Source organism: Antechinus flavipes, chromosome 1 (genome assembly GCF_016432865.1).
Source record: "Antechinus flavipes isolate AdamAnt ecotype Samford, QLD, Australia chromosome 1, AdamAnt_v2, whole genome shotgun sequence".
Classification (NCBI taxonomy): domain Eukaryota; kingdom Metazoa; phylum Chordata; class Mammalia; order Dasyuromorphia; family Dasyuridae; genus Antechinus; species Antechinus flavipes.
The window spans coordinates 294,601,234-294,614,049 of NC_067398.1; the positions used below are offsets into that span (position 1 = coordinate 294,601,234).

The window sequence follows — 12,816 nt, forward strand, 5'->3', positions numbered from 1 at the left end:
GATTTCTAAACCTTCTTGTCTTGTTTCTTTTTTTTTTTTTTTTTTTTAAATTTGAAGATTCTTGTTATATTCTAACAGGTCATGCTGAGGATCATATAAAGACTCTTCAAAAAGGGTAAGACAACTCTGAGAATTATAAGTATTCCAGTAACACTCATTTTCTTTATCAATGAGTAGTAAAACTGAAAACTAAAATAGGTTAAGTGAATCAAATCAAAAACCAAGCAAGACCCCTCACCTATATTCTTATCAAACTATGGAAACTATCCTTTATATTTAGGACTCTAGAATAAACAGAGATAGATAGATGATAGACATATATGTGTATGTGTACATAGATATATATGTATATATGTCTTATATATACATAAAAATAAGATACATATGCTTAAAAAGAAGTCAACACATATATTACCTATGTCAAATTGTTTTGCTTTCTCAATGAAAGGGAAGGGGAGGGAGGGAGAGAATTTGAAAAGAAAAATTTTTAAACTTTTTACATATTATTAGGGGGAAATTAAACATTAAATAAGAAAATAGTTAAAAAGGAAATCAGTCAACAGGCATTTATTAGAGCTTACTATGTGCTTGGTGCAGATTATAATTTTGTATTTATAGATAATAGTTCCCTATATTACAGTGACTATTCCAAATGAGATTTATAAATCTGATATAGTCATGACTTCTTAGCTAATTCAGTTATCCATTTCTTTCAGTAAAGAATAACCTGAATTTCACAGGTATGGGTCAGTGATTGTTATATATGAAATGGGGTATCAGCTCTATTTTCACAGATTAAGTTAATAAAAGGATTATCCTTACAACAAAATTACCAACAGAACTTAATTAAGGAATTTACTAATTGCTTTTTCCATCCAATTGCTCAAATTAAGTCCTTAAATCTGACATAAATGCCTATTGTTCGTTATACCCAAACTCTCCTCCCTAACTCCTATACAACTGAAGCCAAAAGAACCTTGAGTGACCTAGAGACAAGAGGTCTAGGCTGTGTCCTCAATTCTGCTAAGGCCTTTCATATAATCTTGGGCTTACCAAGGCCTTACCAAATCAGATGTAGGCAAATTATAGCAACAGAATTATTCTGAATCTTTCTCACTTTTCTGTTTCCTACTCTCCCTTTTCCTTTGTCAATGGTTTTTTCTTCCTCAAAGCACTGTTACATGATGATCAGAATTCAAGGTTTCTAACTTGTGTAATAATTAACTCATCTTTCCAAAACATACAATACACCCCATGATCACCTCAACTCATCCCTCTGCCCCCCCCAAACTAAGTCATTTAGGCTGGCCAAAAGTTATAATCTGGAATTATTCTCACTCTTGAATATTAGAGGAAGGTCTGGGTCTGGGTGAGACACAAAGCATGTAATGGCTTGTTCAGAAACTTTATTTTTAGGAATAAGGGAAGATTCCTTAATAAAATAGCCAGATCACTCACACTCATTAAATTATAATTCTAGTCCTTCAAAAGATTCTAACCTATGACATGGCTTTTCCTCTTATCCAGAAATAATTTTATTAATGATCTTGGGAAAGGGGATTTCTCAAAAGGCTTTAGTTAATCCAACCTAATTATACTCACTAGGTCACCTTCTTCTCCCACTCTACCCGTCCACCACCAAATGCTTTTCACCTGAACCATTATACCTCCCCTTCCCCCCAATTTTAGGAATTTGTAAAGGACACAAGAAGTGGACATTTCACAAACCCATTTTTCTCCCCAAAAGAATAATAATGTGGAATATTGTAAAATAATAAATAATGGTGGCATGATGGGGGAAAATACTGGTTTCAGAGTCAGGAAACTTGAGTAAGAATTCCAGGATGTGCTGCTTAGTACTTATATGGCCCTCAGTTTCCTCATCTGTAAAATGTGGGAGTTAGATTAGATCAATGACCTGGGGCCTGTGAATTTGCTTTTTGAAACTATTTTGATAATTTGGCTTTATAATCTTACATATTTTATTTCTGTATTTTAAAACATTTCTCTGATCAAACTGCCAAAGGGAACTACATGACCTCCAATCGACCATGTCTAAAAAGTCTTCCAGTTCTTTTGAGCACTTAAAAATCAAAGATATTATTTTCTTTCTTTCTTTCTTTCTTCCTTTCTTTCTTTTGAAGGGCATGAAAGCCAAGTATAGGCAGAAGTCCACAATCAACAGAAAGCCGAGTGCTGGAAATCCTTTAGAGTAGAATATATTCAATTGTGTGGAAACCACCACCCACCACCATAACTATCACACCCATACACTACCCTGACACAGACATTTCATACCAGCAAGATTGACACACAAGGCACATTAATAACTTCCACCTTGTTCTCAATTGTGTAAGCCTGTCACTTGTTTTAAATGGTTCTGATAATAACACTGGAGAATGAGGGATAGCAGTATATAACCTGTTGGATCCAAAAGTTAAATACAGTTAAGAAGTAACACCCAAAGGAAATGTTCTTATTTCTCTGCAAAATCACTGGGATTGCTTAACAACAGTATTAACTATGGGGGAAAAAAAAACAAGTCTTGACTAAGGGCCAAGGGGACACTAGATCACAATAGAACAAAAGAGGAGTAGAATTTTGTGAAAAACTCTTAAGTGACAGCTACTTAATTGTAAAATTTTTATATGCAGCCTTGAGCCAAGAAGGAGGAGTAGGGAGGAAGGAGAGATTAAATCACATTAATGAATTTGAATGGTACAGTCACTGTATTTAGAGTCTGTGATCTGGTTCTAACCTCTAAGGTACTTCCATGTTTTATTTTTTGTTTATTGCAGTTGGCTTACCCTTCCTTATTAAGACACTTAAATTCCACAAGAGCCAAAATTGTTCTTTATCCATGATTCACTACTAGAGAATATATTGTACACAGAAGGTGCTTAATAAATAGTTATTAACTAGCTGGGGTTCTCCAGTGACTTGCTAGTCTTAGCTTAGTCATATAACCAACAGGAACCTCAACTTACTCTCTCTATATAAATGAGAAGAGTAGTTAGTCCCTTTAATTCACTCCAAAGGAGCTATACCATCTTTGTCATAATATGATGCTATTAGACAACACCATATCATTATAGAGTATTAGACATTTTCAAATACATTAGCCCTAAGAGATGGAATGGAATATATATTTTTTTTAATTTTTATTTATTTATTTTTGCTGAGGCAACTGGGTTAAATGATTTGCCCAGGGTCACATAGCAAGGAAGTGTTATGTGTCTGAGATCAAATTTGAACTCAGGTCTTCCTGACTTCAGGGCTGGTGCTCTATCCACTGCACCACCCAGCTGCCCCAGAGTATTATTTTTTAATTATTTTCAATTAACAAGCATTTTCTCTCTTTCCTACCTCAATTGCCTAAGTCCACTCCAATGAGAAAGGAAAAAAGAAAACTAAGAGAAGTTATTGTTAGCATTACTTTACAGAAAAGGAAAAGAGTCTAAGGGAATTACTTGTTCAAGAACTTGTAAGTGGCCTTTCCTAAGCTAGAACCCAAATCTTCTGGCTCTTCCCAATATTCTCTCCATTTCCACATACTTTTGGGAAGGGAAAAATAGAACTTAACAAAGTAGTCCTTGAGGAAGATAAGAAGAAAGCAAATAAGAGAGGGTGGAAAGAGAACTAATAAAGGGAAGGGGAAATGATAATGAAAAACTTAAGCCAAATTTTGTACAGTGCTTAGCATAATGTCTAATACTTATTCTCTTCCCCCTGTACAATCTCAGCTGACCCTCATAACCCCAGAACCAGTCTTTAAAAAAAAGTTAGCATTTTCATAGCTCTTAAAGATTTGAAAATCACTTTACATATGGACCTCATTTGAGCTTACAACTACCCTGGGAAATAGGTGCTATTTATTAGCTTGATTTTATAGAGGGGGAGACTGGGGCAAGGAGGTTATTTGCCTTGCCCAAGGTCACACAATTAAAAAGTACATGTCTAAGGATGGATTTGAGTTCAGATTTTCTTGCCCCAGGTCAAGTCCTCTTATCTTCATTAATACCTAACAGGTCCATTAAGTAGAACTGATCCAAATTCCCAGGCAAAGTGTGAATTCCTTCCCTTTGATCTAGGGATTGTAACTAACAGAATTCAGAGTTAATATAACCCCATATATATATTTAAAATTCATATTTGTCCAACCACTTTCAAAAACATCTAATTAATCTGAATTATTCAAGATCTAAAATTTCCAAATTTATTTTTATTCTAAGCCCACTTAAACAGGAGAGTGAAGGGGAGGAGGGGGACAAAAATAAAAACAAATTTGCAGATTTGGGTCAGGAAATGGGTTCCTGTATCACGACAATTCCAAAGTACTCTGAGATAAATTGTCATTTCTTCCAAATTTCTTGTTATGTCTTGTTATTTCTTCCAAATAGAGAACCGATGAACTCTAAGTTTGGACTGAAACTTTTTGTTTATGCAACATGGTTAACATGAAAATGTCTTGCATGACTTAATATGTATAATAGGTATTGTATTTCTTGCCTTTTCAATGGGTGAGGAAGGAGTAGAGGGAAAGAATTTAGAACTGAAAATAATTTTTAATGGGTTTATGTGGACTGGCATAATAGCTAGCATTTCTAAAGTTTTTTAAGATTTGCAAAGAGCTTTACAATTATTATCTCATTTGTCTCTGACAACAATACTGGAAGGTAGGTGCTATTATTATCATCATCTTACAGATGAGGAAACTGTGGCAGAAAGGTTATTTGACTTGTCCAAACTCACAGAAATAGTAAGGATCTGAAGCAAAATTTGAATTCACTCCAAAAAGAAGAGATGTCACGAGAAAGTGTCAACAAGTCACTTCTTCAGCTTTGGGGAGTTTCATCTCAATTGCTATATAAAAGTATTATTCTCACCAGATTAAAAAATAGGCAGATGACCTCAAAACAGCCAATTAAAGTTAGGGCATCCAAGCCATCAAAAAGGGATATCAGAATCTGCTAACGAAAGTAAAGGAAAAGGAGGAGGAAGAGCCTCAGTTCACACCCTATGAACAGTTCCCTTCTACTTACAACTCTTAACACTGTCTAAATCCAGTTACAAGCAGCTGTTCCATATGGGTGAGAAAGGACTTCAGTAGACAATGTCACTCTCATTTTTTCCTGCTAGGATGGGTTGTTTCCTGTTGGGAAGGATTATATTTCCCCCTAAGGGCTCTCAGGCCTTTATTGTTAACATCAGGCCATTTTATAAAAACTTTCTATTAATTTTGCCAAAAGTTTGAGGGAAGTTTTTATATGCAAAGGTTTTATTAGCTATTATGGTCCATTAATGAAGGGGGTCTCAGGAAGTATGGAAGTCTATAATGAAAATTCAATGGTGCTTCCTGAGCCAAACCACAGATTATATTATATGTAATTGTGAATACTTCAATCAGACAGGAAGATTTACAGTCATATCTCCATTCCTCTTCCCCTAAATCTGTCTCCATCTTAAATTCTACAGAGGTGGAACAGAGGATTTGCAGTTATCACTAGACAAAAGATATATGCAGCGGTAAAGTGAGAATGACCCAGGAGGCCCATATTATAATACTGACTATGAATACAATTCAACATACTCCTATTGAATGTCTTCATGTGTGCAAGGCACTGTCTAGTCTAGACATTGTCCTGGTTTAACATTCACTCTGTGGCTATGGGCACAATTCACTTAATTTAGTCTCACTTTTCATATCTATAAAAAGGAAAAATTAATATTTGTAGTACTCACCTGGCAGGGCTCTTGTGGGGAAAATATCTTGCTGTTGGTATACTTATTGTGGATCACAAGAGCCCCGACCCTAACATAACATAATATTAAGAAAAAAGGAGGGAGGAGTCTGGAAAGATGGGGGAATAGGCTGATTTCAAGCTCTTATGGATTTTATCCTCAAATAAAACAAACTTGTGCCTCAGGGCAAACATAGACTGGTGAAAAACCAGGAAGACTTAGGGCAGAACAGGGGTCCCCCTGATACAACTCATATCCAGCAAAATTATCTAGAATTTTGAATGAGAAAAAAATAGACATTAAACAAACTTGCAGATTTTCAGGACTTTCTACCAACTAAATACAAACTTAAAAGAAAATTTAACATATAAGAGCCAATATCATAGATCAATTTTAAGGAACTCAACATGGACAAATTATTGAAACATGGTCAAATTGGATTTTTTTAAACATGGAAAATGTATAGTTAACGTTTAAGATTTACATCTATAATAAGGTAAGCTCAAAAGAAAGATTGGAAGAATAAAGGTAAAAATAGTAATCATGTTACATAAATGAGGTACGGGGGAAGAATAGACACAGAGGCATTAGAAGGAAAAAGAAAGCTAGTAGTTATGAAAACCTACTCCCATCAGAAACAGATTCACTAGGCAATACTACATAATAATACCACAGCACCCTCCAAAATCTATAAAGAAATAAGGAGGGAGGGATAGGTGGATGGGAAACAAAGGAAAAGGGAAGATGACAAGGGAGGAATTCCTGGGTGGAGAGAGGTTAAGTAATAGTAAGCCAAGTTATGGAGCAGAATTTAATAAGATAAGCAGGGATAGGAAAGATGTGTGGAGGGGTACTTATGTGTGGGAGTGTGTGTATATGTATATATATCTACATATGTACACATGAATATATCTTTACTTAATTGTAGTCTGCTAGGGGTAGTGGGGCGGAATGAAAGGAAAATATATGTGTATTTATCTATATGTATGTGTATGTATGTGGTATATATATACATATCTACATGTGTATACATAAATATGACCTTTCTTAACTAAAGTCTGCCTGGAGGTGGGGAAAGATGAAAAGAATAAAGTAAAAAAGGTATGCAACAGAGAACAAAAGAATAATTTACATGGAAATAAAGAAAAGACAGACATTCATGAATGTAATTTCTTCTACTAATATATATATATATATACTTTCTTAAATTGATATTTGTTGTTATATACTTTGAATCCTCCCTGATGTCTTGTTGGGCACATGATAAAGTTTTATTTTGTTTTGTATTTCCTGTTTTTCTTTTTTCTTATTCTGTTTCTTAAAATAAAATACATTTGGGGAAAAAAAGAAAAAGGGATTTGGCCTGAAATTTAACAGGCACCAGATAATGACATTCCATATACTGATCCAACTTATAGTTGAAGGTTAAGTGAATTGCCCAGAGTCATACAGTCATCTTGACTTGAACTCGGATCTTCTGATTTCTTGTCTATTTGAAGACCTACAGGAAACAGTCACATGGATTGATTCAGATGTATTCGTTCAGTTAAGAGATTTCAAGCTGAAAGGAACTTCAGAAGTTATTTGGCCCAACCTTCTTATTTTAGAAACTAGAAAAGTGTGGACCAAAAAGTGACTTGTCAGAGATAACACAAGTAGCCAAGTATGGATTTGAACCCAAGGCCTCTAACAGCACGTCTAACATTCTTTGAACAGTACCAACTTGCTGCCAATAAGAAGCTTGGAAACACTGATCAGTTCTAGAGGACTCTCCAAAAAAGAGAAATTGCTGGCTACCCTGGGGCCCATCCTGTAGAATGAAAGCTACTTGAGGGATTATTGTCATTCTATCTTTACAGCTCTAGCGCCTATCACAGTCCCTGGCCTGGAACAGGAATTTAATAAATGCTGTTGGGCTAGATTGTATTGAATTGGATTTCCATCCTAGTTGGCCTAGAACAGGGATTCTTAACCTTTTCTTTGTCAAAGGCTCTTTTGGCAATCTGACTTATGCATCTCTTCTCAGAAAATAAAATATATTGGACTGACAAATCAATTCTACTGAAAACAGTTAACTCAAAAATAAAATATTAAACACACATACACGTTCATACAGTCTAGGTTAAGAATCCCTAGCCTACAAGTTTTTCCTTTGAAAGAAAAAACAATCTAAATGGTGAAAGAATGCTCATCAGCCATTCACTATTACTATCCCAACTATCCCAAAGCATCTCAATCTCTATGAACTGAGGAAATATGGAAGAAAAGTATAAAAGGCCTATTGGAATGGAAATACCACACTTATTTCTTATTTACCTGGGCAGGGGGAAGAGAATGAAAATCACCTTTTTCAAGAGAAGCTTGACCAAAAAGGGAAAGAAAGAAATAACAAAAATTGCTTAGGAGGATGGAATCCGAGAAGTCAAATTGTTTAAAATAGCTTAATGCCAATGTATTCCAAGGAAAACACCCATTCTTTCAGAGCCAGAAAGCTATGAGAGCCAAAAAATTTCAGTGTAGATGTTCCAATCTTAAGAGGTTGCCCCTTTTTAGAAATTTCTTAACCCTCTTTCTGATTTTCATTTCCATTTCAATGGTAATAATACCCCCACTTAAGCAGGTTCTCAAAGTTCTTGATTTGCTCATTCAAGAAGTTTATTGAATTTAACCAAAACCAAAAATAGACAGGGAATATTAAAACTTGTTCAGCACTGCATAAACTTGATGCCTTCGTTCATTGGGTCATGTTTCTCCTTCTCTCCCTTTCTCATCTTAAACTCTCTCAGAAGGAAAGGGAAAGAACAGAGTAGATTACAAATGTGGATACTTTCTTACAATTAAAAAAAAATGTGGTACAGTGAAAAACAGTAATGGATTTGACTTTCAAATTCTGAGCTTTGCCACTTAATGTGACCTTGAGCAGGTGATTTCTCTCAGCCTCAGTTTCCTCATTTGCAAAATTTGGATGGACTATATGATTTTTCAGATCCCTTCTGCATCTATGATCCTGTGATCCATTGAAAAGATTTGGATTTTATGAACTAACAGAATTCAATCAGCAACTGCTGTTGCTGCTTAAGCAGTCAAAGATCCAAGTCATTTAACGTCAAGGAGCCCTCATCTGCAAAATGCAGACAATACCTCCCAAGGTTATGATTATGGTGGTTGTTGTTAGGGCAGCCAGGTGACACAATGGATAGAGCACCAAGCCTAGAGTCAGGAAGACCAGAGTTCAAATCTGACCTCAGACACTTACTAGCTATGTTCCTGGGTAAATCACTCAACTCTACTTGCTTCAGTTTCCATCTCTAAAATGGGTACACATTGAAGGAAAAGGCAAACTACTCCAGCATCTTTGCCAAGAGAACGCCAACGAGGACACAAAGAGTCAGACACAACCATGATTGTTAATAATAATAATAATAATATATTATTATATTCATATAAGCACATTATTAGTTTTTTTTTCTCTTATTCCTATTTCAAGTTTATGGTCAGTTGCTAAAAGGGAAGCCATTACAATAGATGTGTAAGAGGCCAGAAAAATTTCTCTGCTCCATCACAACGTAAGGTGTCTAACCCTAAGCCAATCCCCACCAGCACCTAAATGGCAATCTCACAAAATGCAAAATCTTAATGGCTAAGAGGCCTTTATCATGAGTTCTGATGATGGTTCAATGTAACCTATCCCCACCAGCAGGAAAAAATAAACCACAGAACTAGTCTAATTAATACCAATTACACCATCTTCTCATAAGAAGGGCCACATAAGATTAGACTAAGATGCTATTTGTATGCTGGTTAGTATATCCAGGATCTATTTTTATGTAATTAAGGTGTTACTAATGCCTTCCTTTCTGCTTTTCTTCTTCCCCACCCATTAATTCACCAAGGCTTACTGGGAAAATAGAGTGACACCCAGCCTGGTTTGTCCTGATTCTCCTAGCAGTTAGAACCTGAGAAGGAGCCATTTGATGACCATTACTTCACTGGCTAGAAAAGTATGGCAGAAAACTTTAGGAAAGCACATACTACAATGGACAGACTTGGATTTTTCCTGGATGAGTTTTCCTGAGATAGGATAGGAAAGGCACCATATAATTTTCACAGGAAAATAATTTGTAAATAGCAGCCTTTTCCTAGTAATTTGTAGTCTCCTAAGGATTATTTATTGATTTTCCCTTAACTTAGGAAAACAAATTTCTATCATTTCAAGCTAACTACTAATTTGAGAATTCCAAATGAATTCTTCCAGACTCTATATGACACAAACTGTAAAATGACAAATGGAAAAGTCCCAACCTTTCTTCTTAGCTCTCACCAAAGTACAGCCACTGGTAATAACCATTACAAGGCATGTATATATAGCTTTCAGATATACAAAAGGCTTTATAAACATTGTTTCATCTGATCCCCACAACCACAATTGTGAAGTTAGAAAATACTGGCTTGAGTAGCTGAATTTTACAGATAAGAAAACAGGCTCAGAGAGGTTAGTTACCTAGGTAATTAAGTGCCTGAGACAGGATTTGAACTAAGGTTTCTCCTGTCTCAAGTTTTGCATTTTCCTAAACACTACAACACCCTGACTTAGTACAATTGGCCTTTGTAGAGGAAAAGAGGGGAAGAGAATAATCATTTATAGAGCGATTACTATGTGCCAGGCACTGTGCACATGTCTTGTACAAATATTATCTCATTTGATCATTGTAGACATTTTGTTTCTAAATCTCTCCAGAGCCTTGACTGTAAAGAATCTTAAGTATTTCCAGACTAGACTATCGTATTCCACTGAACTGAAAACAGGACAAGGAGCTCATTACAGCTCTGTCATCCTGGACTGGCACCTCTAATACTACTGGGGGAGGGGGGGTAGCAATTGCACAAATACACTAGATGCAGTTAAGAAGCAGAGAAGCAAGAAAAACAATACAAAGAATATATTTAGGGTGCTGAATTTCATCTTCCTACAACAATCCCTCCTTAAAGAACCCAAAGTGTAAAGTCCAGATGTGCTCACAGGATTTACATTGTAACCAAGCTTCTGTTAAGTCTAAATCCCTAATTCAACACAAAGGAAACAATGTTTACTAAGGTGAAAGTAATTCTAAACAAAGGAAACATAAATATGCTGAGAGTTTATAGGAATCTGTCACCTTGAAGTATCAAGTCCACTACTCGTGAAGAGGGATTCTCAAAATTCTCATGCATCCACTAATTATTCGATTCATTTTTTATTATTATAGTATTTTGATTTTTAACTTCCTTTGACCACTGAGTCCAGAGCATCATCAGTGGGGAACTTTGACCTCCTGACTATTGGTCCTTTTTAGTGGATTCCCCTAGTGGCACAATGAGAGGACAATACACAGCCAGAACATAGTCATGCTTTGTAACTTCCAGTGAGAGTGAATAATAAATTCATTCCTTGACTTTGAGGGTGGAGTCAGAAATCAACCCCAAGCTTTCCACAAAATCCCCTAAGCACACTTATTTGCATGGTGTCACAAGAAGGAAAAGTACTTCTGTGGATCTAATGAAATGTCTCCAATCCCACTCACCCAGATGAAAGGCACAAGCCAGATGAAGGGATGTCTCCAGACAACCACTCATATCCACAAAACCTAGAGCCCCATCCCGTTTCCTCTCTGCACCCACTCCTCAGTCTCAAGGTTCAGCCACGCATATATTCCCAAGGGAGACAGGCTAACTGAAAACATGCAACTGAGACACCAAAGTTCTTCTGTACTTCCCTCTACTGAGGTCTCTCGGGAGAGGGGAAGCCGTGGAATGAGATCAAAGGAGGTAGGTGGGGAAGGGAAAATGGGGGGAGCCTATGCCCAGATGCTTTCATCTTTTAAGTAGGTGCTCCACCTCTCCACACCCATTACTCCCAGGGCTCCAAATCCGGCTCAGAGTCAGTCCCACCCGGCCCTAACCATGCAAAAGAGACCATCAACTCTCCGCCAGCCCGGGAATGGGAACCCGAGGAAAGCCGGACAGAGTCTACAGCCCCAGTCTAGGAGCTGCAGTGATGGTAAGGCGGAGTGGGGGCGGGCGCAGCGTTGAAGAGGACCCCAGAGCGTGCCGGGCTTGCTGCCGCGGCCCTCCCCCTCCCCCCCAGGTTCCGAAGCCTCAGTCCAGGTGGCCCCGGGCGGGGCAAACCGATAGGTACTCGCTCCCCCTCCCGCAGATTGGGGGCTCGGCCAACGGGGTGTCCAGGATCTTGGTCAAGCAGCCCCAGCCCGGCCCTGCCCTCCCCAGCCCGGGAGCGGCCTCTCCCCAGCCCCGCGCGTTATCTACCCAGAGCGGATCGGAGCCGTCCGCGCTGCAGAAATGAGGGAACGCCATGTGGCCGGGGCCGGAGCCGGAGCCGGGGCCAGGGCCGAGCCGGGCCGGGCCGGGCCGGCGGAAGGACGGACGGACGGACTGGAAGGCGGGCGGCCGGCCGGCGGCAGCAGCGAGTGCGGAGGCTGGAGGCGGCGGCGGCGGCGGCGGCGGCGGCTGCTGCTGCTACTGCTGCTGCGGCTGCTGCTGCTACTGCTGCTGCTGCTACTCGGAGGGGCCGGGAGAGGAGAAAGCCGGGGAGGAGGCGGGGGAGGAGAAGAAGGAGGCGAGGCGGTAGCGGCCGGGAGGGAACCCGGGGAGCCGCAACGCCGCCTGGTTGGCCCGCACGTCACCGGGATGGGGCCCAACTCCGCCCAGTCGTCCGCGGGCTCACCTTCGGGCAGAGCTCGGGAGAGAGAGGCCGGGAAGATAAACTGAGGAACACGGGGGTGCTGGGGAGACCCCTACTTTTTTCATCCTCAGGCGGCCCAAAACGCCTTCCTCCAGAACACGTGCCTTGGTCACTAAATCAAGCAAGCAATCAACAAACATTTTGTATACGTTCACTGTGTTGAAGCACTGGGGATACAAAGAAAAGACACTCACGTGCCTTCATACATTCTAATGGAGGAGACACTGGAGAGCTAGCTAGAATCTATCAACCAATAAATATTTATTATGCCTCCTGCTATGTGCTAGGCACTATGCCAAGTGCTGGGGATACAAAAAGAAGCCATCTCTACCCTC

At 38.8% G+C, this 12,816-nt stretch overlaps 1 protein-coding gene across 1 annotated transcript in view; it reads right to left on the bottom strand.

Moving 5' to 3' along the window:
• Positions 1–12,176, bottom strand: part of ABCC1 (ATP binding cassette subfamily C member 1) — a 146,368-nt gene extending 134,192 nt beyond the window's left edge. Inside the window, exon 1 of the mRNA XM_051962650.1 lies at positions 12,046–12,176. Coding sequence (XP_051818610.1) covers positions 12,046–12,093 — 48 coding nt within the window. The 5' untranslated portion in view covers positions 12,094–12,176. The remainder of the gene's footprint in view (positions 1–12,045) is intronic.
• Positions 12,177–12,816: the final 640 nt, after the last annotated feature.